The sequence below is a fragment of the Leptodactylus fuscus genome, chromosome 9, assembly GCF_031893055.1.
Source record: "Leptodactylus fuscus isolate aLepFus1 chromosome 9, aLepFus1.hap2, whole genome shotgun sequence".
NCBI classification, from domain to species: domain Eukaryota; kingdom Metazoa; phylum Chordata; class Amphibia; order Anura; family Leptodactylidae; genus Leptodactylus; species Leptodactylus fuscus.
In genome coordinates this window covers 54,037,771-54,064,108 of record NC_134273.1, presented here as the reverse complement: position 1 = coordinate 54,064,108, position 26,338 = coordinate 54,037,771, and the positions used below count along the sequence as shown (strand labels likewise).

The 26,338-nt window shown below is 40.4% G+C and overlaps 1 protein-coding gene across 3 annotated transcripts in view; it reads left to right on the top strand.

Moving 5' to 3' along the window:
- The first annotated feature begins 458 nt into the window (after positions 1-458).
- Positions 459-26,338, top strand: part of EDEM3 (ER degradation enhancing alpha-mannosidase like protein 3) — a 47,662-nt gene continuing 21,782 nt past the window's right edge. For all 3 annotated transcript variants that reach the window (XM_075286688.1, XM_075286687.1, XM_075286686.1), the window contains exons 1-15: positions 459-808; positions 3,673-3,718; positions 9,327-9,427; positions 12,654-12,693; positions 13,957-14,069; positions 16,005-16,158; positions 16,526-16,660; positions 16,866-16,971; positions 18,008-18,105; positions 19,164-19,289; positions 20,413-20,496; positions 21,462-21,545; positions 23,157-23,281; positions 24,413-24,578; positions 25,608-25,762. In XM_075286688.1, coding sequence (XP_075142789.1) covers positions 678-808; positions 3,673-3,718; positions 9,327-9,427; positions 12,654-12,693; positions 13,957-14,069; positions 16,005-16,158; positions 16,526-16,660; positions 16,866-16,971; positions 18,008-18,105; positions 19,164-19,289; positions 20,413-20,496; positions 21,462-21,545; positions 23,157-23,281; positions 24,413-24,578; positions 25,608-25,762 — 1,664 coding nt within the window. In that variant the 5' untranslated portion in view covers positions 459-677. The remainder of the gene's footprint in view (positions 809-3,672; positions 3,719-9,326; positions 9,428-12,653; positions 12,694-13,956; positions 14,070-16,004; positions 16,159-16,525; positions 16,661-16,865; positions 16,972-18,007; positions 18,106-19,163; positions 19,290-20,412; positions 20,497-21,461; positions 21,546-23,156; positions 23,282-24,412; positions 24,579-25,607; positions 25,763-26,338) is intronic.

Genomic DNA, 26,338 nt, shown 5'->3' with positions numbered 1-26,338 from the left:
GTTGGGCTCCTAAATTTAGCCCCCCCCCATACCTTACTGTGCCAGGTAAAGCAACTCAGCCCCATTTCCCATTGTGAGCCTGATCTGGGACAGTGAGTGGTGACCATATCTGTACACTGCTGCAGATATATAAGCACAGGAAACTAATATATGTTGAACTATCTCCCAGAGGGTGGCGCTAGAGCAGGATAGCCCTTTCTCTATCAAGGATAACTTCTTTGCATATGTCTTGCTTGATGTGAATATTCCTTTCCTGTAGGAAGCCGCCCCAGCTCTCCACCTGCCTCCACCACGTTCCACAACTATTCACGTGGAGTTCCCCTTTAAGAGTACAAAGGTGTCTGGGCCCAGATGCGGAGGCGGAAGTATTCAGCTCCTCCATCATCACAAGCAGACACGCCCACCGGATCTCCGGTCCACGTCATGCACGTGACGTCCTACAGGACCGGCCGGCTCATTGGCCGGGAGTCGTTTTGTGCCAGCGCGTCATGCTAGCTGCTGAAAGCCGGAACCAGCCAGTGGCTTCTCTGAGTGTGACAACTGGGGGTCGGCACAAAGCCACCGGCCGCCGCCGCTAGTGATAGGCCGTGCGGTCTAGTAGCTTTCTTACCGGCGCGGGATGTATCCTGAGAAGGCCTAGCGTCCACGGCCGCCTCCCCTCCCTCCAGTACTCCGCTATGGGCTGTGTAGTGGAGAAGCCCCGCGCCCGGGGGCTCATGTGGACACAGCTGGTCGTCTACCTGGTGTGCCAAGCCTTACTGGGAGCGGGGCATGCCGCCATGACCAAGGAAGAGAAGTCACAGCTGAGGTAAGTGCCTGCTCGTCTCCCTGGGCTATGGCAGAGGCTTGGGATTGGCTCCATAGCTGGCGGCTGGATGGTGTCCTGTGGTAGAAGATCTGTCCGCACCAGCTGATCCTATTCTCACCATCTCACACCATACTATAGCAGTCTATGGGATGTCCCTCATCCAGCAAACAGCCTGGGGGTGGGGGGAGGATGGGTACTAGGGCATTATATAAGTCATATGGACTATTCCACTATTGTAACTGCAGGGCATTGAAAAAACCTTTCTACCTCTGGTTGTCTTGCAGTACAGGCATGGCATGTAAGTGAATCTTAAGCTGACAATGTTTAGGTAGGGGAGATGGGAAATTACCACCTAAAAACTTCCTTGTGAAAATAAAAGTTGGTGGTAAATTTCCTTTAAGAAAACGCTCAATATAAACTCCCTTTAAGTCGAGAACCTCTCAGATCCCCTGAAGCACACCCTGTATAAAGATTATAGATCGGGCTAGACAGATAACTGTATATGCACCCACTTTTAGAAGATGTCCTGAACTGAGCGTCTACCTTGATAACAAACTATTTAATCTGGACCTGTCCCAAAGGATAAGGATATGCGTGTGACTGCTAGGGACCCACCCGACACAAGAACGGGCTCCTGTGTCCCCCGATTGAACGAAGAGATTGCTTATATTGTCTGCCCCTCCATTCATGGTCTGTGGGACTACCAGAGATACCCGAACACTGCATTGGGCTCGCTCTGTCCTATAGAGATTGCTTGGAGCGATAGTAGTGCTCTTGTGCACCCACTGCTTCATTTAACCCATTTTCTTGATTGTTGGGGCCCCCTATCCCTACACATGGATAAGCAATAAGTGTTGTTTGTATTGAGCAACCCCTTTAAGAGTAAGTTCACACAGCAAATGTGGTGTAGTAGAATCTGGCATATAAATTCTGCATCCTATTAATTTCAATGAGAGGCAGACTCTTCATTTTTTTGCTACCTGAAAAGATTAGCTAGTGGAAAAAGGTGTCCTGCTCTAACAGAGATTATCAGGAAACGGTCAGGGGGCATTTATTAGGGCCAGGGCTGTCACAATTTTTGTGTGGTCTCAAATGTGACCCCATAAGTTGGATCTTTCGTTGTCCTTTCTGTGGCTAGACCACAGCTTTTCTGTTGTGTGGCTCAGCCTAAAACCTGGACCCTATGGCGGAAATGTTGTTGGAAAAATCATGGCGTTTTACAGTGAGGGTAAGATGGCTGGGAGTCTAGGAAATCCCCTTCTCAACTTGTGGTAAAAACCATGGAGCGGACATTTTTCGATTTCTAAAACCGGCTCAGTTTTGGAAATCGCAGCATATCAGTTAAACCTACGGAAACCCCGGCGGTTTTCCCATAGGTATAATTGAAAAGTCTGCAAACTTTCTGCTTAAAACACTGCGGGAAGAACCTCGATTCATTGCTTTCGCAGTTTTTCCCTCAGTGCGTCTCTGTGGGGCCTTAGCCTAAAGAAGTTTTCGAGACTGACTGACATCCTCAGGAGATTTGATATTGGTGGTATTATCCTGTATATGACACTAAGGTTATAGCTCTACCTGTACTAGTTCCCAAAATATCATTGGTTGAAAACACAGTCGGGATTGGAAGCAGCTACATATAAATATTCCAGTCCCAACTTTTTCAACCAGTGATATCGCTATAAATAATATAGGTAGAACTGCTTATAGTCTTATGAAATGTGAGAATCTTTTGTCTTGTACGACGCCACAAGTAAGTTTCTACATTTTACAATGCCTGAGATATAACGGTTTATAGCTGTAACCCATTGGGGTACAGCTCTCAATAGTGAAGCAAGAGAAAAGAAAAAGAACTGCAGGATTTCACAGAAAGGAGCCAAATCTGTAAATAAAGTATATTAGGATACAAATTAATGACGCACATACTGCCAGAAGTTCTTTACACTTTGATTCCAAAAATACTTCAGAATTCTGGATCAAAGTCTAATAGGTGGTGTAACCTTAATGCTGTACTACACAGCCAGATGTGAACCCGGTCAGCATGGTCATTCGTTGCATCAGCCTGATTCCATAGGCCATTGTAAACTCAATGACCCCGGCTGCGATCGCTTCTCTCCCATTTGACACCATGGATTACAAACAGCAATGCTCAGATTACACAGGTCGGTCGCTGGTCGGCTTCGCTTTTAGACAAAGGCATTTTTTTGGCAATGAATGTTCCTAGGATCACTTGTTGCCAATAAAAATTAGACAGAATTGGTTACTGGCCCATCAGCGCCATTGCAGCCTAGGAGGTGAAATGTGATCGGGAGACTTGGCCTTTGCACTATATATAAAGCCGTGTGCTCCAGTTCTGTAAACTGGGCTTAAAATGTCGGGTCTATGCAGGGCCCCGGAGTTGGCTAACCACCAATTATTACAAATTAATGATCTATCCTAATGTTAGGCCTTTAGGTCTTGGGAACCCCTTTAAGTGGTCACCTGCCGCTCACTATAGATCTGGGTAAACACAAACTGGTGGGGGCCACTGGATTTTGCAGATCTTTAAAAATATCTGCTTTTTTCCTATAATAATCTTTAAGCTTGGCAAATCCTTCTAAAAGCCCCTGTCCTCATTATCTGCCCCTCATACAATAAACATTGGTGTACTAGCAGACTCTCTAAACAATGGTGCAAATATTTTTTTTGTATTTTTTTTTCTTTTTTTACTGAATGCCTGATATAAAACTTGATATCTCCACAGTTTCTTTATAACCAGTTACTTGATAAATAAGTAAATCTACCTGTCTTAAGTAACTTACTGAGTGTTCTCATACTTTGATGTGAATGACTGTAGTAATGCCTGCTAATTTTTTTTTTTTTTTATACAGGGTGCAAGTGCTGGAGATGTTTGATCATGCTTATGGCAATTATATGGTAAGTATAACAATTTGTGCTAAAGATATGTAAAGGATACTGAAAGACAAGAAACTAACTAAATGTGACTGACCTGCTGATTTATAAAGAAAATGATTGTCTATGTCTACCCTTAAAGGGGATCTCATTGGCTATAGTGATTTTTTTTTTTTTTTTTTTTTTAAACTAAGCATTTATTTACATAGCCTTTAGAAAGGCTATTCCAGGCATACCTTTTAGCCGTTTTGGAATTAGCCCCCTTTTATTGATATGTTAATTGACTCCTCAGTCTTCCCTGCTCTCACCTCCCCCTTCTTTACACATATCACACAAGCAGTGCTCAGGGAAGCTCAGAGTCTTTCGGAGTACACCGTGGTGGGTACTTAACATATCAATAAAAGTGGGATAATTTAAAAACGGTTGGGAGGATTAATGAATAACAGGTATGTCTGGAATAGTCTTTCTAAAGGCTATTCAAATATATGCTTAGTTAAAAATCACTATAGCCAGTGACAGATGCCCTTTAAAGAAAACCTGTCAATCACACACAGGCGATTTGGAACACTCAACCACCCACAGAGGCTTTATGTCCCAAATCACCCTATTTTAAATCCATCTGTGACCCCATCTGCAAAAAAAAAAAAAAACTCCTTTATACAGTCCTATGAAAAAGTCTGGGCACCCCTATTAATCTTTATCATTTTTAGTTCTAAATATTTTGGTGTTTGCAGCAGCCATTTCAGTTTGATATGTATAATAACTGATGGACACAGTAATATTTCAGGATTGAAATGAGGTTTATTGTACTAACAGAAAATGTGCAATATGCATTAAACCAAAATTTGACCGATGCAAAAGTATGGGCACCTCAACAGAAAAGTGACATTAATATTTAGTAGATCCTCCTTTTTCAAAGATAACAGCCTCTAGTCGCTTCCTGTAGCTTTTAATCAGTTCCTGGATCCTGGATAAAGGTATTTTGGACAAACAATTCAAGTTCAGTTAAGTTAGATGGTCGCCGAGCATGGACAACCCGCTTCAAATCATCCCACAGATGTTCAATGATATTCAGGTCTGGGGACTGGGATGGCCATTCCAGAACATTGTACTTGTTCCTCTGCATGAATGCCGGAGTCGATTTGGAGCAGTGTTTTGGATCATTGTCTTGCTGAAATATCCATCCCCGGCGTAACTTCAACTTCATCACTGATTCTTGAACATTATTCTCAAGAATTCTCAAACTTAACTGAACTTGAATTGTTTTGTAAGGAGGAATAGTCCAAAATACCTTCATCCAGGATCTGATTAAAAGCTACAGGAAGCGACTAGAGGCTGTTCTCTTTGCAAAAGGAGGATCTACTAAATATTAATGTCACTTTTCTGTTGAGGTGCCCATACTTTTGCATCGGTCAAATTTTGGTTTAATGCATATTGCACATTTTCTGTTAGTACAGTAAACCTCATTTCAATCCTGAAATATTACTGTGTCCATCAGTTATTAGATATATCAGACTGAAATGGCTGCTGCAAACACCAAAATATTTAGAACTAAAAATGATTAAGATTAATAGGGGTGCCCAAACTTTTTCATAGGACTGTATTAGTCTAGAGATGAGTCCAACAAATCTCATTGGACTAATCTCTGGTGCTCTCAGCCCCTGTATAGTTCTGGAGGTATGGGGTATGCGTCCTGAAACAGAGGTGTACTCCTCTGGCTTCGGTGAAGAACTGCAATGGCACAGGGAGTACAGCGAAAGGGCGAGGATGAAGCAAGCTTTTATTGCAGACACGTATGACTTTCTGGCAGGGTGTTTTGGGACACTAAACCTCCAGTCTATAAAAACCTGTGGGTGGTATAGCATAGACGCAGAAAATAGTGTGATCTAAGGCTGTGTTCACATCTGTCAGGAATTTCATCATAGGAACAGCAAAACTAAAATTCCAATAGGGACGAGTCCTTCATGTGATAGATGCAGATTCTGATAGACTACAATGGTTTTCATTGGCTATCTGTTATGTCAGTCATTTTATCGGATGACCGTTTTACATGCAGGTCTTTCTTGCTATGATTTTTGGTGTAAGCTGTGATGGCGTCTCCTATCCTAAGTAATCTCAGCCATGTTTTAGATCAGCCTAACAACCCCTTGCTAATCTTCTGCATAGACATTGAACAGCAGCACTTTTATTACAATTTTTTTATTTTATTTTTTAAAGGTGTGAGTGGCTATTGTTCTGACACTGGTGATCTGATCCCCTACTGCGATAAAGATATACTAAGATACATGAAGAAAGCTGAATCTGCATTAAAAATGTTAATAAACAGTTGTGGTTGAGCATCTGGGATTGGTCTCATCAGTCCATTGGTTTTATCCTAGTGCCTAGAGAGTTCTTTTCTATTGTAAAAAGTTATGAAGACAGTGCTTACAGTGTAGGACCAGGATATGGGTTTAGGCACATTTACTTGTCGTTTTCTTGTCTTTGTCCTCAGAAGTCCTACATGGGCTCACTTACTGTTTGCTGCAGTTCCTCCATTATTCTGTCTGGTGTAATCCGCAGGCTTCTCTTATGTAGGATGCAGCACTGATGTGGAAGCCAAATCCATCTGATGCAGCAGAGAGATTCTTGTATTGGTCACGCTTCGTGTATTTCATGTGTTTGTTTTTGGGGTGGTGTGCATACAATGAATGTACGGTAAATAAAGGCTGACTTCATGGTTTTTCACACGAATTTTCCAGAAGGGTAGAAACTTGCTTGCGCTGATACCAAGGTCTCATTTGTTGATGGCTCGTTTTATTCCGTTGGCCTTTTACATATGCACCTGCTTTCTTTCTCAGCACATGTCCCCTGAGAAATCTGTGGAGGGTGCAAATATTTGTGGTGAAATTCACTTGTCAGCCGCCGCTGTTGTTGCTGTGGCACGAAGTGGTCCAACAGATCATTACCCCATTGTATGTAAGGTCTAGCCTGTGTGTATAGCAGGCTTGGTCTACGTACATTTATGTTACGCATTGATGATGTGTCCTTCCGAGTATTTATATGAGGAAAGTTTAGTGAGTAATAGATGGAAGGTGATAGAAGAAGAGAAAAAAAAACCAAAAAACTCTCCTGTCCCTGTTGTCTCCCACCTTAGACCGGTCCTGCTGCTCCTGGGGTTTTGTTCTAGAGGAAGTCCCTGCCATACGTGACTGCTGAGGCCAATTAGCAGCCTAAGGAAAGAACACGGGACCTCAGTGGTCACGTGTGGTGCGGTATGGGTTTTGTTTTTGTCACCTTGCAAAAAATGGTGTATCCTTGACATCCCCTTTCAGGGTATGTTCAGACAGTGGAAAATGAAAAGGAATTCCTCTACATTTTCGGTGCGGTCTAGCAGTGATGTGACGCTGATGCAGTGCATGAGAATACGGTCACAGCATCCCTCTGCTCATTAGGCCTGGATGAATTGGCCTAATCTGCTGGTAGTCTCAAGCCGCGGACTCTGCGGCTGAATCACCAGTAGTGTCGGAGGCAAGATTGAGCAGGATGCTGTAATCTCTGCTTCCCATTGAAAACAATAGAAGGTGGATTTTGGGAGTAACCTCACCAGATTCAGGGGCAAAATCCGCCCCCAAATCCATGGCAAATTGCTCCATGTGAACACCGTTTAAAGGGGTTGTCAAAAGTCAGGGAAGGTGAAACATTTATATATTAAAATACAAAAACAAACCACACACTCCCCTGTCTCCAGTGCTTCGGTCCAGCACACGCCATGTTTTTGCTGTCAGAACTCTTGCGCTACATATGACTTACTGAGGCCAGTCAGTGACCACAGGGAAGGAAATGGTGACGTATGTGAGTGAACTTTAGCTAGTAGCGCCTCTAGACTACAGGACAGTATTACATGTTCTCTCTTGTCCTTTGCCTGTGCGCTGCCACATTGACACCTGGTGGATCAGCTTCTTTACGTTTTTTTTTTTATATATATATATATGTAGATTGTGAGCCCCACATAGAGCTCACAATGTACATTTTTCCCTATCAGTATGTCTTTGGAATATGGGATGGAAATCCATGCAAACACGGGGAGAACATACAAACTCCTTGCAGATGTTTTTTTGCCCTTGGCAGGATTTGAACCCCAGGATTCCAGTGCTGCAAGGCTGCAGTGCTAACCACTGAGCCACTGGTATTTATCAGTACCTTTAAGGGTTGTCTATGCCCCTTTGATTGTTTTTATTTTTCCTTTAAGGAACTGTCTTCTTTTGGGTTCATTGACTTTTCATTTTTGTATGCAGCATTTTTCCAGATGGTGGGAGGGAGAGATTATATATATATATATATATATATATATATATATATATATATATATATATATATTTTAATTCTCTTAGTCCACGTAGAGGACCTGATCATGCAATAATTTTATCACTTGCACAAAATATTGCAAAACTTAGGTATTCCATCATATTATAGACTTGCTGGTCTACTATTACAGGCTACTTAAGGCTGAGCTCACATGCAGTTTTTTGGTCAGGATTTTGAGGCCGAGTTCGCCTCAAAATCCTGACCGAAATTTTGGTTCTGCCAATCAGTTTTTTTCCAGGAGCTGTTTATTCCGGCTCCCGGAAAGAAGAAGCGACATGCTTGTTCTTCAGGCGGATTTGCCTCGCCTTTGCCTGAAGACACTCCCTCCTCCGGACTAGGCCCATTCATTGGCCTTAAAGGCCTTAAAGGCTTATTCCCATCACGCTTGTTCACCAACCTGCAGGCTGTGTGCTCTCTTCACTTCCTGGTTTTCTTGGCACATTGGTGGGCAGGGTTTCACTTGCTCTGCTATCTGCTATGTTTGCAGTCAGTAATGAGGGATTGTTTGTAAATGAATTACCACAGTATGAAGCTGATGAAGCAGAGCTGGATTTGAGTCAGTTTGTAATACATACAGAGGTACTGGACTCCCTATCTTAGCCCTTATCAGCCAAATTCATTTAAACCGACTGATAAGTGGAAAAGCAGGAGATAAGAGCTCAGAAATCCCGAAGCTCTCACCTCTGCCCTCCCCTATCTGAGGAGCTGCGTAGCTTGTCTGTGGCAGAGACATACACAGCTCAGAGCTGCTCCCAGCACTCAGCCCCTCCCCCCTCCTGAGAGCAGGCAGCTAGGTCACTTGAAGTCCAGGGCCCATGGTCATAGAAATGCATGTAAACAATGAATTGAATAAATTAAGATAGCGGCTAAACAAAGCAGTTTTGGTAAAGCAATGTATCTAGAAAAAGTCTTATATCCACGTAAACGAGCAGTATAGATAGGATCCTTGCTATGGGCCAACCCCTTTAATGTCCCTCAGTCGTTGCCCAGCTGTCATGACTACTGTCAACCGTGGCACCAATTAAGAGAATTGCCAGTATACAATCCTTTAGGTGCTGCAACTGTGGTATCTAAAGGGATGATTGTGCACATTTTACAATCACAGTTTGTAGATTAGGTGTCTGCTAGCACAATTACTAGATGTACAGCGTTTCAGTCTTATGTTACCATATATTCAACTTGCAATGGTTATCCTAGATCAAATTTAATATTGTAATTGTATCTAAATTATTAACACTTTATTCAGTGACTGTGAAAGAGTTGTAATGTTTCTCTCTTGTCCACTCAGCAACATGCTTATCCTGCTGACGAACTTATGCCTTTGACCTGTCGTGGTAGAATACGTGGCCAGGAACCAAGCAGAGGAGATGTGGATGATGCTTTGGGAAAGTAAGATGTTAATCATGTCTTATTTATTTGTCCAGAAATGTATTATGAGAATGTCTCTTAGCGGTGTAAAACAAACTAAGCCCCTGCAGAACATCTTTATTTAAAAAAGTTCAGGTGATGTTTAATAGACACTCTCAATTCAATAAACTTTGCAGAAACAGGGGGCCACACGGTGGCTCAGTGGTTAGCACTGCAGCCTTGCAGCGCTGGAGTCCTGGTGTTCAAATCCCGCCAAGGGCAAAAAACCATCTGCAAGGAGTTTGTATGTTCTCCCCGTGTTTGCATGGATTTCCATCCCATATTCCAAAAAAAGACATACTGATAGGGAAAAATGTACATTGTGAGCTCTATGTGGGGCTCACAATCTACATTTAAAAAAAAAAAAAAAAAAAAAAAACTTTGCAGAAACCAATTGTACAGGTGATTATATGCGACTTTGCATGTCTTATCTCACCGGGATGTTTGGTCTCTCTTCCTCTACTAAACTGACTTTCACTCTGCAGAGCTCTTCTATATTCACCTTTTAGATCAGCTACAGGTCAGATTACAAATACTATAGAAGTCTGTCGATTGGGGGTGGGGGGGTTATGAGCACAGACAGCGAGAGTGAAACACAGGTCTAGTTTAATCTATCTAGGTAGGAGCTTTTGACATGACCCAGTGTACTATATTCACATCCGTACAGTTCCATACTTCTCTCTATATATCCTTTAGGGTAGCTAGTCTCTACCTACCAAATTGGAAACAAATGCATGTTACAAATAGAACCTGCTAAATGATGCAGAATACAAGCCACATTCTGGCCATAAATAAATAAATGTATACGCCTTATATTGAAAGGTCAGTCAAGAAGATGACTGGTACGCTTTATAACTGTTTGCTACATCTGCCACGAGGGTGGCAATAACCCTGCTGGCTTGGTCTGGCTCTGCTGTATATAGAGAATGTACCTGTTGACTTGCATTGCAAGAGATAAAATATTTACAACCTGCGCTGTTCAGTTGACTGATGTAGAAATAAATTCACCTCCTACAATGTAATTCAACATCAGGATTCTGGCATTGCTTTCAGCCTGTTAACTGTCTTCTTGCTGGTTGACCTGCTGATATTCAGTGTAATGTTGGCACCAGGATTGTCAGTGGAAAGAATTGAGGCTCATTTTTCTATTCATTAACTTCAATGCATCATAAAATGAACGTGAGCGAGGCAGAATAGCTTTCTTTGTATTGGCTTTGGAATTGCAGCCAAGTAGTTAAACAACTTTCATGTCCCTTGTGAGGAACATTGTCGTCTTTTATCCAATCCTTCAGGATTATAGGTAAGACATTAGTTGTTGGACCGCTGCCTGCCGAAAAAAATAAAATCTGTTAAGACGTCATTAACCTATTCCTATCTATGAGATTATAAATGCATATGTATTTTACGTTGGCTGGCTAAACATGATACCTGTTGCTCTAAACCTATTGCATGCTTATCTGGGCTTACGTATGTTCTGGTGGAAAGTTATTCCTCCTGGTGCCAAAAGGATCAGGCATGTTGAAATCCTACATGTCTGATGCTGCTTTTATCCTTGCAGCTTATGTCGATGGACCCTATACTTTTTGGGTGGTCTGCTAGTCCTACTGAAGTCATTGGGTTTGACTAACCTGCATCTATTGTATGTGGTCACCCTTTATATTTATAAGCATTATTACTTTACTACGTTTTTTTTTAAAGGGGGAACAGACCACGTAAGCACAGCAATATTTTAGGAAGAAGCTATGAACCCTGTGCAGCCAATATTATACACTATATAACTTCTCAGCAAAATCTGCAAAAATGGATGTAATGTTCTTTAGTTGACATTTTAGGGCCCGTTCATACGGACACAGAAGGGGCGGATTATGGTGCGGAATCCACATTATAATCCGCCCCCTCACAATGGTGGTCTGTTGAGACCGCTAGCGTTCTTTTATTGCTGCTAGCGGAAAAATAAGCAAGCTGCCCTTTCTTCAAGCAGATTCAACGAGCCGCGGCGTCCGCCTCGTGGCAGCAACCTCCGGAGTCGGCCCATTCATTTGAGCCTGCTCCAGAGGGAGAAGCCGCGACTGTCAAAAATCGTGGCAGGCTGATTTTGGCCCGAGAGTGACACGGTTCCCTGCATCACTCTCTGTGCCAAAATCCGCCCTTCTGCCCCCGTGTGAACGGGGGCCTTATTCGAGGTGTGTAAGCCCATTAGTCTCTTCATGGCAATTTCTATATAGCGTTCCCCTGGGCAACGAGGACACACAAACCTGAGACATTCAATAGCTTTGGTGACACATAGTGCTGTGCTGGCATTGCTTTGGTTCTGTGCCTGGGGGGTTTCCTGACACTTGGGCTACTGGGACACTATCCCTCTGGACATTGTGCTGTGGTGGTCGGCCACTGTACAGAGGTCACTGAAGTGGCTTGTGGGCTTGAACACCTTGAAAAGCTTCTGTTTGTACAGTACCAGCATATTATAGGAGATTTTACATAGTATATGATATCTCAACCTGACTGTGACCTAGATCAAAATCGCAACTACCTCGATTACGATTAATAGTGGTTTTTCAGGCCACGACTTTTAAAACCACACACCTTTTAAAGTTTGACTATGTGTTGAGCGAATTTTCTGGTGGTTTTGTTTGGACCAAACACATCTGAACCGAAAGTAAGTACAATAAGCTGTAATTGGGCCTCAGTGTTATGACATAGATGAAAGTGTCACAACGTCACTTGACCTACACGACCTCTGATCCCTGTCAGTCCGAAGGCTGGAAGAAAAGGAATCTCGTTGGAGCCCTGGAGAGTTGAGCAACACGGTTTATATTTGCTCACCTTTCATTGGCCTCTGAGACCCCAGTGTATAATAGCAGTTAAGTAGTTAATAGTAGTTAATCAAACTGATATGGTTGTGGTTTTTTTTTTTGGTTTTTTTTATTAATTGCTCGACCCTCATCTCAACCCACAGCATGTCAGATTGTCCTGTGCACCCCCCACCACCTTAAAGATGCAGTCAATGGCAATTCCTTTAGGTGTTCTTCCATATACTATATGTATTGTACACGTATCTTACGTTTCCTCTGCATTGTTCATATCTATTGTATGACTGTATTGTTGCCAGTTGTTGTAGACTATACAACATAAATGTAATAAAACTCATGTAAGTGAAGCACAGTATAACGGTGATAAATTCTTTTTTTTTTTTTTTTTCTTGTTGTAGGTTTTCTTTAACATTAATCGATACACTGGATACATTGGTTGTAAGTGTGTTTTTGTTTTCAAATGTTAAGTTATAAACCTTTGTAGATATGTTTAATGTACAGGGTGGGCCATAAGTATGGATACATCCAGATAAAATGGAAGTGGTTGCTGATATCACCTTACCGTTTGTGGCATATTTGTACATGGGAGGGGGGAAACATTTGAGGCCAAGGGGCGGCCATCTGCAAAGCCGCAATTTTGGATTCAACTTTACTTTTTTTAATGGGGAGGGGGTCATGTGACACAATAGACACATGGAGACTTGCACAAGAAAAACAATGGTGGGCTGATTTTTAACATGGCTTTATTCATTATCAAGTTATTGACACATTTGTTACATGGAGCAACGACAGTAACCCACTAAAGGATGTGTTCAAAGTGCTGCCCATTGTGTTGAATTGTCAACGCGATTCTCTTTTCCCACTCTTGACACACTGAGAACAAGCAGCTGGATATTGTAAGTGTGCCATCTGTGTGTAGCCAGTAGCCGTCGAATGGACGTTTGACTGATGTCACACTCCAGGGACATACAGCGAGTGCTACGCTGTGGGTTCTTGGTAAATGCTGCCAGGACAGCCACAATGTTTCCTCATTGGTGACAGTTTTCATATGTCCAGATTGGGGCTTTTCCAACACCAAACCAGTTGCATGAAATTTGGCGAGCAGTTTGCTAACTGGTATGGGAGATGGGTGGTCTCGTAGGGTTTCTTGCATTGAAGTGTGCTGCAGTGACCTGGGTACTGTGTTCACAAGACATCAACACAATGTCTGTCTGCTCCTTGCCAGTTAACCTCTGCGACATGTCAATGTCTATAACAATAAGAAACGTATAAATAGCTCGATAATGAATAAAGCTACGTTAAAAATGAGCACACCATAGTTGTCCTAGGTAGGAGATCGGGAAATGTAGTAGAATTACATGTTTACTGTTTTATCACAATCCCTTCGAAAATCACCTTCCACTCCCACAAGTGCTCTGAAGGCGGTCCCTAAGGAGGAGGTGCTCTTTGCTCTCTCATAATAGTGCAGGTGCCTCCCTGCAATTCACACAGTGCATGCAGTTAGGGTGCATGGTGTACAGGGACTCTTTAAGAAAATCTTAAAAACACTTTGTGCAGAAAACAGCAGCTCCACAGCTGTGGGTTGCCAGCTGGTAAATGGGGTCACTGACACACATCATGTGAAAGAGGAACTGGCCAAGTATTTGTGAAAAAAGGACAATGAACTGTTGCGATCTGATGTAACTGTTATTTTCTTCACAGGTATTGAACAGAAGCCAGGAGTTTGAAGATGCTGTTAGAAAAGTAATAAATGATGTCAACTTGGACAACGACATTGTGGTTTCTGTATTTGAGACCAACATTAGAGTGCTGGGGTAAGCTTCTATAGGAATGTAATAGTGTCTTCCGCAATTATGGTGACACATTCTTCTCCCAGTATAGTGTTTTCATCCTCTTTGCTGTAAATAACATAAATTAGTGGTAAAAGCCAAGTGTCAGCATCTCAGCCTACCATGAATAATTCCTGAGGTATTACCTGTGCACAGTAAAACTCTTCAGAAACCTTTTATTTTCTTTAAATGAATACTAAACTGAAAAATCAATAAGGAGTGATTCATTTTCCCATATAGTTAGTATGCATTTTCTTTAGTCATGTAGAAATCACACGCAGCAGTTAAAGGGGTTTTCACACAAAAGACATATCCACAGGAGCAGCTGTCTCTAAAATGAGCCTCCCCAGGTCTGAGTATTGTAAACTATGTAGGACAGTGAACTATGTTGTTTCCATAACTCTCATTCACACCTATGGGAGTTAAGCTGGTCTTACACGACCGTATTGAATGTATGGTCCGCAAGTTGCTGATCAGCAACATAGATTCCGCAGATGTCTGTGTCCTGACGCACTCGCCCATAGAGTTCTATGGGCAAGTCCGTGCAGTGCCGCAATTCACGGCCGTTACGGACGTCCTATAAATTGCAGACCACGGTTGCGGCCCGGCCACACCACGGATAAAATATCCGATGGTGTAAGAGGCCATATTGAATATAATGTGTCCGCAATTGAAAACCCTCAATTGTGGACTATATGCGGACTTACATTACAGCCATGTAAGACCAGCCTTATGGAAATGGTGTAGCTCAGAGGTATAGTGTTTCCCTACAGCCCGACTATAGCTGAAAGTTTTCTTAGTGAGGTCATGGCTGGGTGTGTACTGAGGGTATGAAGGCTGGGGGAAGCTGATTTTAGAGATGTATGCGGGGCCCAGAAGTAGGTCCTTCCTGTAGATACAATAGAAAGGGTAGTCTCCTGTTGAAGATGCAGGATAGTGAGCAGGGGAGAATGGCTGATCTTCTGGGACAGGCATAGATTACTGCAATGCAGTAAAGAAGCGTGGCAACTTCAACTGCCTCCGCACTGCCTCTAGACTTTATATGACTGGGCGGTCCACTCTAAATATATGTCCTTGTGGGGTTAACGGAGAGCCAGGTGTTACTACATGGCTATGACATGGCTCCACGTCGGGCTCAGCCCAGGTCAGAGCTACAGTAAACTGTAAGAAGCTGCAACAGTAAGTGTCAAAAATTGCCATGCATTTTCTTAGATATGAGAATAAAGAAAAAGAAACATGCAGAAATAAAAACATAAAAATCCCTTATCACTGAAAAAAATTCAAAAATTATTTGAATGACTCAAAAAAAGTTATAGCCTTCACAAGCAGATGTTTGAAAACCCACAAATGTCTGGTCCTGAACCAGGGAAAATGGACCGATCCTGAATAAGTAATGGAGATGGCAGTGATAGTTCTCGGTCATATTGTGGATGCTGCACTGAGTGGTGTGGTTTATCTATTAGGAGTAATGGTAAACTAACCAAACACTAACCCCATTAAATGATGTGACTTTGGGCACGTCTGTTATTTTCCTTTGTTTAATACAGTATTCACCTCCTGTACACTCCTGTGATCCACTATATTAATACGGCTGATACAAGGTCAGACTATTATGGGGGCTAATCTTCGGAGGCGCCTGCAGACTCCTAGAGGTGAATGGAGCAGCAGTCATGCAAGTGCTGACTTCACAAGGAGACTTTAGAAGGACTTTCAGTCCGCTGACCTCCTGATCACCAAGGGACCCGATGATCCCAGCAATTAGATGTTTATCCCCTGTCCTGTGAATAAGGGAGAAGTGTCCATAACATTCCCACAGTACTGTTTTGTTAATTATATATGTATTTTGTGTATTCCTTTGCTGACTTGGACATTATGTAGTTGTATAGAATATCAGTGTTTACTTTCCTTTCCCTTTCCCAGGGGTCTGCTTGGGGGACATTCAGTTGCTATCATGTTGAAAGATAAAGGCGAGCGGATGTTATGGTACAATGATGAACTTCTACATATGGCTAAAGAACTAGGCTACAAACTTCTCCCGGCTTTCAACACTACAAGTGGTCTTCCTTATCCGAGAGTAAGTTATAGTGTCCAAAGCCTGGTAACAGCGTGTATGTTCCAAGTCAGGTCTATCTGTGGGTCTAATACTGGCCTAACATATAAGTCAGTCTGTACGAGCCCCATGTGAGGATGTTTGTTCAGATCAGAAGGACAAAACAAAATGGTCTTTTTTTTTTTTCCATTTGCCATCTCCCCCCCCCCCAAAAAAAAAAAAAAAAAAAAAAAACCAAAACATAAAAAATCTTATGCACTACAATATGGAATCGATAAACACTTTGTGTCCCACGAAAAAAGTTATTTGTATTTAAGACCTCTTTCAGTGAAAATGAAGTCAATGATTTTAATAAAATAACTAATTTTACTCATTTTGTTCTTTATTTCAGGTCAATCTGAAGTTTGGAGTTGGAAAGCCGGAAGCCCGTACAGGTACTGAGACAGACACCTGTACAGCCTGCGCTGGGACCCTGATCCTGGAGTTTGCAGCTCTTAGCCGCTTTACGGGAATAGCCATATTTGAGGTTTGTCCATGCAGCATTTATTTATGTATTTTCTTTCATTGTTCACATGACTGAACAGTCTTTTCATTCATGTAAAGAAACCTTGCTTGTTCATAATTATTACGTGTGACTATCTTCAATCCGCTTTAGAAATGAATTTATGGTTTCATTTGCAATGCCATATTTGGCACTAAATTTCTTGTGACTTTTCTTTATATTGTTCTAGGAGCATGCCCGAAAGGCCTTAGATTTTATCTGGGAGAAGAGGCAGCGCAGTAGTAATCTGGTGGGTGTAACAATAAACATTCACACAGGAGACTGGGTGCGTAAAGGTAAATATGAACACTCAATGCACCCGATAACACACTGGTAAAGGTCAAGTGGCTCTATTATTTATTTATTTATTGATTGTGTGTTTCAAAATTGAGGATAGAGAGAAGCAAAAATGTTAAAATTGTTTCATTATTTCAATAATTGACTATCCAAATAAGCTCAAAATACGGGGTTAAAACTACAAGAAAAGAGGCAACTATGATCATAGTGCTTCCCAATGCCACATGTAATTTCCTCCTTTGACATTTGATCAAATCGATTTGCATTTCTGCTTTTATGATTTGATGAACAATAACAGATGAGTTTGGTAAAAACCTTTTTTTTCCAGAAAATGAGTCTACACACTCAAAGGTTTTTTTTTTTTTTTTACATTATAGTGACTATTTACTGTCAGTGTGTGTCTGGTGTTTTTTTTTTGTTTGTTTGTTTGATTTTTGTTCTCTCCACTAACTTCTAGTGTGTGTATGTATATGTATATGTGTGTGTGTGTGTGTGTGTGTGTATATATATATATATATATATATATATATATATGTGTATATATATATATATATATATATATATATATATATATATATATATATATATTCTCTATCTCAATCAGTGTCTTGGATTGTCAGAATTTATTTCTAATTTTAGTTTATGTATACGTAAGTAATTTTCCCCTGAATTGTGTTTCATGTGTAACAGTACTATTGCAGCTATTGAATATTCTACAAAGGCTTAATAAAATGATTCTATTGATATTGCATATACTAAGGGCTCATTTAGACTGCTGTAATGCAGCCATATTATGTAGTCTGTGTTATGGACTCTATTTGCAAAGCAGCCATGAGTCTAATGAGCCAAGCTTACAACAGCATAGAGATTAAGCATAAAGAGGCATTACACACATGGAGCAGCTCACTTGCTGTTTCTGCAGCGCCTGCCTGGTGTATTAGTGAGTACTATTTTGCTGCCTTGTGCTGTGTACATTAACTATGTAGCCACAAACCTGTTTTCCTTCAGTATATTTATCTTTTCTTTTTATTTAAGACAGTGGAGTTGGTGCTGGAATAGATTCTTACTATGAATATTTACTGAAGGCTTACGTGCTACTTGGTGATGACAACTTCTTGGAAAGATTTAATACAGTAGGTGGATTAAAAATATTGATTCCTTATTATGATTTTGGTAGTTTACTTGCGTGTTGTTTTTTTTTTTTTTTTTTTTTTTAACCAAAGCCAATAATGGCTACAAAGGGGTTGGGAAATGTATAGAAAGCTCTTATACAACTACCTTCTGCTCAATCCACTCCTGGGTTTTGGCTCACAAAAAAAACCCAAAAAACGTAACTTCTCCAACAAAAAAACCTGCATTTCCACAATGTGGGTCCTCCGCCTTTAACGTTAAATGAACATGCTTTCTTTATGCCACTGTAAGAATAATCTACATGGCAGCGTTGACTGTTGCGGGGCCTAAAATGATGTAATATAGTCTGGAATGTGCAGCATATCTGTATTTGTTAATGTAAAGGTCCATGAAATTAAAATCTGCCAGATTAGCTGATTAGATTTGTTGGGGGAACACCCCAGGGAATAGATGTTGCCGGTATCCAAAACTGGGAAAGTTGGGTACAAGCGCCCGGAGAACACAATACAGACCACTCACATGCTGTATATCAAAAGTGCTCTGATTTAATGGTGGGAAACAGGTAGTTTTTATACAATACAGACAAAGAAAGGTTGTACTATTCTAATTAGCATAACATGATTGGTTGCAGAGTTATAAGATAAGCCTGGCACATGACTATTGGATGAGGCCTAATGTAATTTGCATCTCATTATAACTTTCCTGAGCTGGATAAGCTTTCTCATGAAACAAAGAAGAATGCAGGATGCTTAATATGTGAGCTGACCTCTTCCACGCTGTGTTCAGATGTATATATTGCATGCTGGGTGCCAGACAACTCCCAGACTGAGCCTTCGAGATAACACACAATAGCCTACAGAAAGTCTCTGCCTACATTCCTTCTCACTCTGAGTGACCTCACCTCATAGTATATGTGTTAGAATACAAAATGGATGACCTATATGAAATTGAGTTTATAGAAATCCATGGCTATACTTGCCCCTCACAGATTGTAGCCTAATTGAAAGGATTGTATTTATTTATTTTTTTAAATTCCTTTATCTACTTTCTCAATGTTTAGCATTATGATGCCATTATGCGGTATATAAGTCAGCCTCCACTTCTACTTGATGTTCATATACACAAACCAATGCTCACAGCTCGGACATGGATGGATTCCCTACTTGCATTTTTCCCTGGACTTCAGGTATGAATTAATATATACAATAAAGAAATCTCTGTAAAGTCCTGACCTTTACTTAGTAGATCATATCTAATTCCAGTGATGAATTTAGGTTGAAGGAGTCCAGTCTCTTTATAGTTAGACATTATCTGGGTGATATTTCTCCTAGCTACATCCATATATAGTTCTATGATAGATCTGTGATTTGGTAGCCCTTGTCATGATTACTATAAGTGAGAGCAATAGAAGCTTCTTTATTCCATGGCCTGAGCTCAGTGTGGCAGCTTGAATGGTGCATGTAATGGCAGACTCCTCCCATCATGTTATTTTTTTTTTGGGGGGGGGGGGATTGGACTTATTTCTAACGCCATTCAACTCTTTAAGATATTTAAGCTATCTATGTCAATGCCAACAACATGTATTAAAATAAATCTGTATAACTGACTTGGATGTATGGGGATGACTTTACATGTTAAAGGGATAAGTGGTTATGTAATACACTCCTATCCTGTACGTAGCTGTATGGCCATACTACACAATCCTTAAAGGTAGCGTGTCGGCATAAACATGTATAAATCAAACACGTAGTGTATGGCAGATTGCCTTTTTTCGCTGTGATCCAATTCAACTTTTTATAAATAGGAGCATTGTGAGCAAGTAACCCTAAATCTGAGGGAAAACCCTACCGAGGCCTTTCTAAAAAATCTGCAGGTCTTAGTATTGGATCACAATTTTCTTGTCCTTGATAGGTCAGTCCCTTTGTATTTTGTCTTGTATGTAATGTTTCTCCATAATATTTAGTCTTATTGCTCCTCCACTTTTTTAAATCATGAATAAGGCCCCATTCATATCACACTTCTGCAGTCCATGCAGCAGATCTGTTTGTTTGTTTTTTTGTTTGTTTTTTAATTAATGCCTTACAATACATTTTACCTTTTCATTGTCTGTTAGGTTTTTGATATACAAGTTTCAGGATAAATACTTATTTATAACGAACAATTCTATGACCTGCATTTTACAAGCTTACATGTCCCAGTTTACACATGCTTAACTTGTTTTACTTGTAGGAATTGCTGTTTTTGTTAATTCCAGTGTGCCTTCATATTTGTTTTGATGCTATGTTTTTATTGATTTATTTTTTTATTAGGTCTTAAAAGGAGACATAAGGCCTGCTATAGAAACCCATGAAATGTTATATCAAGTCATAAAAAAACATAATTTCCTGCCAGAGGTAAGATAACGTTTGCTCATTGGTCAATTGTAACAACCGATATGTTGATTCTAGCAAAATGCAACCTTAAGCTCGAGCTGTACAGTAAGGGGAGAGTTTGTTCCTGCATGCACAACTTTTACTTCTGTCAAACAGTGAATGTAAACATGGGGTGTCATTTGCGTTTGTCTTTAATGTCCGTTGCTCTCATCCTTTGACAGGTAAGACCAACAGGTGTTAAAGTTAGTGTGAGCACACCCTAATGTGACAGTTTGCACAATAGGCTTGTTCACGTGGTCACCCCAAATTTGTTGTCCATTCACAATCGCAGTAAGGGTCTTCTATTCATTTCATTAGGAGACATGTACAAGTTTTGTTTTTTTTATTGCATAATCTAAATGTACGTTACAGTTCATAAAGAATTGAAGGGAAATAAAACCTTTTAAATCTGCGCCAATTAACATTTGGAAATTGAACTGCCAAAGTCTTTTATGGAACACTAAACTTATACATATGAATGTCAGTATCATAATAGCAGACCCAGTCTGTGGGCCCAGGTTCCCTTATGACACATTTTGGTTTTCCTGAGTAATTTATAAGGGACTAAACTGATAAGTCACCGATGAAATGTTTACAGCCAGATGTGGAGGATTTGTTGGATATGTTCTAGGTGACTCCTTCCCAATACATATAAATGAGGTTCTGACAACTACACCATGCCCGGTACATTCTGGACCTGCATGTGACATAACAAATATCTACCTTCTTAGTTCTGCTGATATTGTCACCTCTCCACCTCAGAGTATTGTTTTGATAATATAGATGTTTGTCTTTGATTTTAGTTAGTGTTGACTTTACTGCGATATTTACTGATGGTTTTATAAGATTAATTTCAAATAATTTATAAGCCTCAATAAAAAAGGTAACCTATGGTAATCTACAAAGTAAATAATCCTAGTACTAATACGAATATATACACGTTTCAGGCCTTTACAACTGATTTCAGAGTGCACTGGGCGCAGCATCCACTGAGACCAGAATTTGCAGAGAGCACCTACTTTTTGTACAAGGTAAGAACGTTTACAATATAGTGTTAAGAATTTAGAGAATTTTATATATGAATTTATCCTATTAATATTATAAATGTGAAAGTTTGTGGGTTTGTGTGTTTGGATGTTTGCATGTTCGGATGTTTGTTCCTCAATCACGGAAAAACCGCTCCACCGATTTGGCTGAAATTTTCCACAAACATAGTTAATACACCCGATTAAACAATAGGCTACTTTTCGTCACAATAGCACACATGCTTTTGTGCCAGGACCCCCACAAAACCCAAACTCACACCACCATCTCTGCAATCTCACACACTTTGGACCATAGCAAGCCACAAAATTCATATTCCCCTCTACAGCCTCGCCCCTAACCCCACACAATCACATATACATATACTTTACCACTTTGCCCCTCACCTTAACGATACTCCAGGAGTCTCTCTTTAACGCTCCGGAGCAGCCATGTTTGCCGACCCCCACCGCTGTGACAATCTGCGACACCGCCCACCCATGTCAATACCCCTAGGGAGTCTAATAAATGCAAAAAAAAAAGTTTAAAAAAAGTAAAAAAAATATATATATAAAAAAAAAAAAGGATTAAAAATTCAAATCACCCCCCTTTCCCTAGAACACATATAAAAGTAGTTAAAAACTGTGAAAAACATACATGTTAGGTATCCCCGCGTCCGAAATCGCCCGCTCTACAAAGCTATACAAATATTTTTCCTGTTCGGTAAACGCCGTAACGGGAAAAATGGTCAAAAGTGCCAAACCGCCATTTTTTGACTGTTTTGATTCTGATAAAAATTTGAATAAAAAGTGATCAAAGCAATAACATTTCCCGAAAATGGTAGAACTACAAAGTACACCCGGTCCCGCAAAAAAAGCCGCCCTATACATCCCCGTACACGCACGTATAAAAAAGTTACGGCTGTCAGAATATGATGACTTTTCAAAAAATAATTTTTTAACACCGTTTTGGATTTTTTTTAAGGGGTCAAAATGTAAATAAAACCATATAAATTTGGTATCCCCGGAATCGTAACGAAACACAGAGTACAGGGGACATGTCGTTTTGGTTGCACAGTGAACGCCGTAAAACCAAAGCCCGTAAGAAAGTCGCAGAAATGCATTTTTTCTTCAAATCCACCCCATTCTGAATTTTTTCCCTGCTTCCCAGTACATTATATAGAATAAATAATGGTGGCATCATGAAGAAAAATTTGTCCCAGGAAAAATTAAGACCTTATATGGCTCTGGGAGCGGAGAAATAAAAGTTATGTGGTTTAGAAGGAGGGGAGTCAAAAACGAAAATCCAAAAATGCCATCGGCGGGAAAGGGTTAACTTCAAATACTTCTGTCCCAAAGTCACTATGTAAAGTTTCTCACAACACCGTATATATAGCAGCTCAAATACAAATTACCTTCAACACAAAAGTCTCACGTATTCTCTGAATTACAGAAAAAACAAGATACAAAGTTACATGTCATATCCCATACCTTATACACAGTACAAAAACCTTACCCACGCCTGTATACACCCACTTCTACAATCACCGCAGACGAAGTCGCGGGTAACAGCTAGTTGTTAATAATTTATTTATTTATTTTTTTAATAAACTATTACAGGCAACTAGTGATCCCTATTATCTAGAAGTGGGAAAAACTATCATTGAAAATTTGAACAAATATGCGCGTGTCCCTTGTGGTTTTGCAGCTGTTAAAGATGTGCGAACTGGAAGTCATGAAGACAGGTATGTGTGCATTACAGTGTATGACTTACCTTTTAAAATTAGCTTTTTAGCAAATATATTCCTTTAACCCAACATTAACAAGATTAAGCATCATCCAACGTTCTACAATATCTAGGGTAAACAATATGGTAATTTCTGGCAATGGTAGAATGTTCCAGCTGTACTGTATATGCATGCTAGAGTAACCCTAAGGCCGGGGCACAACGTGGCATAACCCAACGTGTAAAACTTTATAGAAAAAAAAAATGCAGCGGAAAGGCTTCAATTTTGAAAACCATCTTGTTTTTGTCAATCACAGCAAGTCTACATGCCTACAGAAACTCCGATGGTTTCCCTATAGGTATAATTGAAGCAGAAAGTCCATACACGAAAACTGCAGACTTTGTGAAAAGCATTGCAGGAAAAACCACAATGCGGTTTTTCGCTGCTGCCCGCTACGTGGGGCCTTAGCCTAAAAATGCTGTCATCCGTTTGATGTTACACTGAGGCTCCAGATTGTTTATTGCTGCCCATGCAGTCACGGGCTATGGAATTACTACTTTCACTTATCTCCTGCTAAACCCTACCCTGGCAGTCGGTTGTGTCCAGTTGTTAAATAACCTAATTAGTGCTAGTCACGTTTAGATTTGACTCGCATTACAGGCACTGTACCTATCACCTCTGGTGAATTATCACAATAGGCCATCAGACCTATGCGTTCAATTAGTTGCAATATTTCTGCCCAGTGTTATCTGTATAATGTAATTTCCAACAGTTTTCACATGACAGGGCTAGCACAGCACATTGTGGTTTCTCGCCTAAACAAACAATGATGCAGATGTGAACAGAGCCCAATGTGATCCTTCAGTGAAACCTTGTACCCCAAGCTCTTTTGTACCTCATTGTTGATACTCTGCACTCACTAAAAAGTATCTGAATAAACTCTGGTCCAGAGAGTATAAAGCAGATATAGGGAAAGAGGCCTCTGTTTAGTTATGGAAGAGACCATTTTCATTTAGAAGGCCTATAGTGTTTGCATATACAATTGATTTGACTTTTCACAGAATTGATGGGTACACCATAGGGAAGTCTGTATGTATATGAAATGTGAAGTAGTATTGTAGACTAAGATGACCTGTTTCTGTATTTCAGGATGGACTCCTTTTTCCTGGCAGAGATGTTTAAATATTTGTACTTGCTATTTTCTGAGAGGGAAGACCTTCTCTTTGATATAGAGGATTATATCTTTACTACAGAAGCTCATCTTTTACCACTTTGGTTATCCACAGCAAATCACACTCAAGTAAAGAAAAACAAAGTATGTATTTAATGTTTTGTCTTTACATCAGTTATGTTATTTTGTTTAAAATCATATACACAATCTACTTATTTCATATTAGTATGTAAAATCTGGGTTCGGGGGATATTGTCACTCCTTAGGGAGAGACCACCATATAGGTGTGTGGAGACTTGTTAAGCCTTTAGCACTCCACTTTGCAAGGAACTATGGGAAGAATATGCAAATCTGCCTTCCATGATGTAATTAGGAAGACAGTTGCTGCCTCATTGTTGCAAACCAATAGAGGGCGCTCACTGGAATGTGCAAGCCTGTCTTAAGACAGGATTCCAGTGAAACAACCCAATAATGGCTGCTCCCTTTAGCCTCATGCCCGACCTTCCAAGAGGCCTTTGTTTAGCAATGACGCTGGGATTAATACCAGGTATAGTCTCTCAATCGAGGACAGCTGTTTCAATCTGGTTGGATCTGTTAAAGGTTGTATTACTCAGCCAGATCTCAGCACCTCAAGTGGCGATCAGTGAGAGAACGTGATGATGGCCCATTATTTCCATCAATCTGATTACACAGGCCAATGGAATGGGGGAGAAACAATACCAGGAGCATTCGTACTGATAATAGTCCTGACTATCAGCCTAATAGGGCATTAGCTTGACTGCATTTCTTCTCTCCTCATTCAGTGTTTGCCTGAATTATATCCCAGAGCTGCAATGACTCTTCTTCAGGATCCAAAACTAAAGTCTCCTAGCATTTTTGCTTACTAGTTCTTTGATATACAGCTTTATACCAAGACATTGTGAATTCAGCTCTAGAGTAGAATACAAGATCAATACAAAATATTTATGAATATGTATTAAGTTATTAAACTTTTTTTTATTGATGGCTATAGATAATTTTGTGTATGTTCACACACCTGTTGATGACCTAAGGACATAACATTAGAATACACAGAATACAACATGGACTATTGTATCGATTTAATGAATGGCCATTCCAAGTTTTTACAGGGTTGGGGGTTATTTATATTTACTACATTGTTTTTGCTTGCAGACATCCCAGTACACTGAACTTGACGACAGCAACTTTGATTGGTCTTGTCCAAATACTCAAATTCTCTTTCGCAACGATCCTTTGTATGCTCAGAGCATCAGAGAACCCTTAAAAAATGTGGTTGATAAGAACTGTCCTCGTACTACTTCAAGAATGTAAGTACTTGTGTATAAAGATCTATTTCCTGTTGTGTTTTGTTAGGCCTCGTACACATGGCCAAGTGGGACAGGCCGAGGGATTCTTTTTAATGAAAAGCTTGCTGAAGACATCAGAGCATCTTCTGTGTTGTATTGATTTCAGTGGGAGTTATGTTACATTTCAATAGGTTTTCACAGAGCTGGTTAGTCCATGCTCCATAATCCTCGTAACTGAGCAATGGAACTCCCTTCAGACTGCATTTGGGCTAAAAAGTATGATTAATCTAATCTAATTTTTAAAGGAAGTCTATTTCCCCAAAGTATATTCCACTGCCACCATTACAGAGCACCTTATAATAATGGACATTATACCTTTGTTATGTTTGTCTCCAAAGCTACAGAAGTGACATACATAACTATGATAAACTTTATACCTTTTCTTATATGCTTTGTAGCATGGTGGAGGCAGTTGAATATACTTGGTGTGGGGTAGACGCCCTTCAAATGCTTTACCATGAGCAGTATGTTAGTGGGTGTGGATAATTCTCCCAGTTTACTTGGGCTGGAAGGAGTTATTTTTTAAGAAGTTTTCTG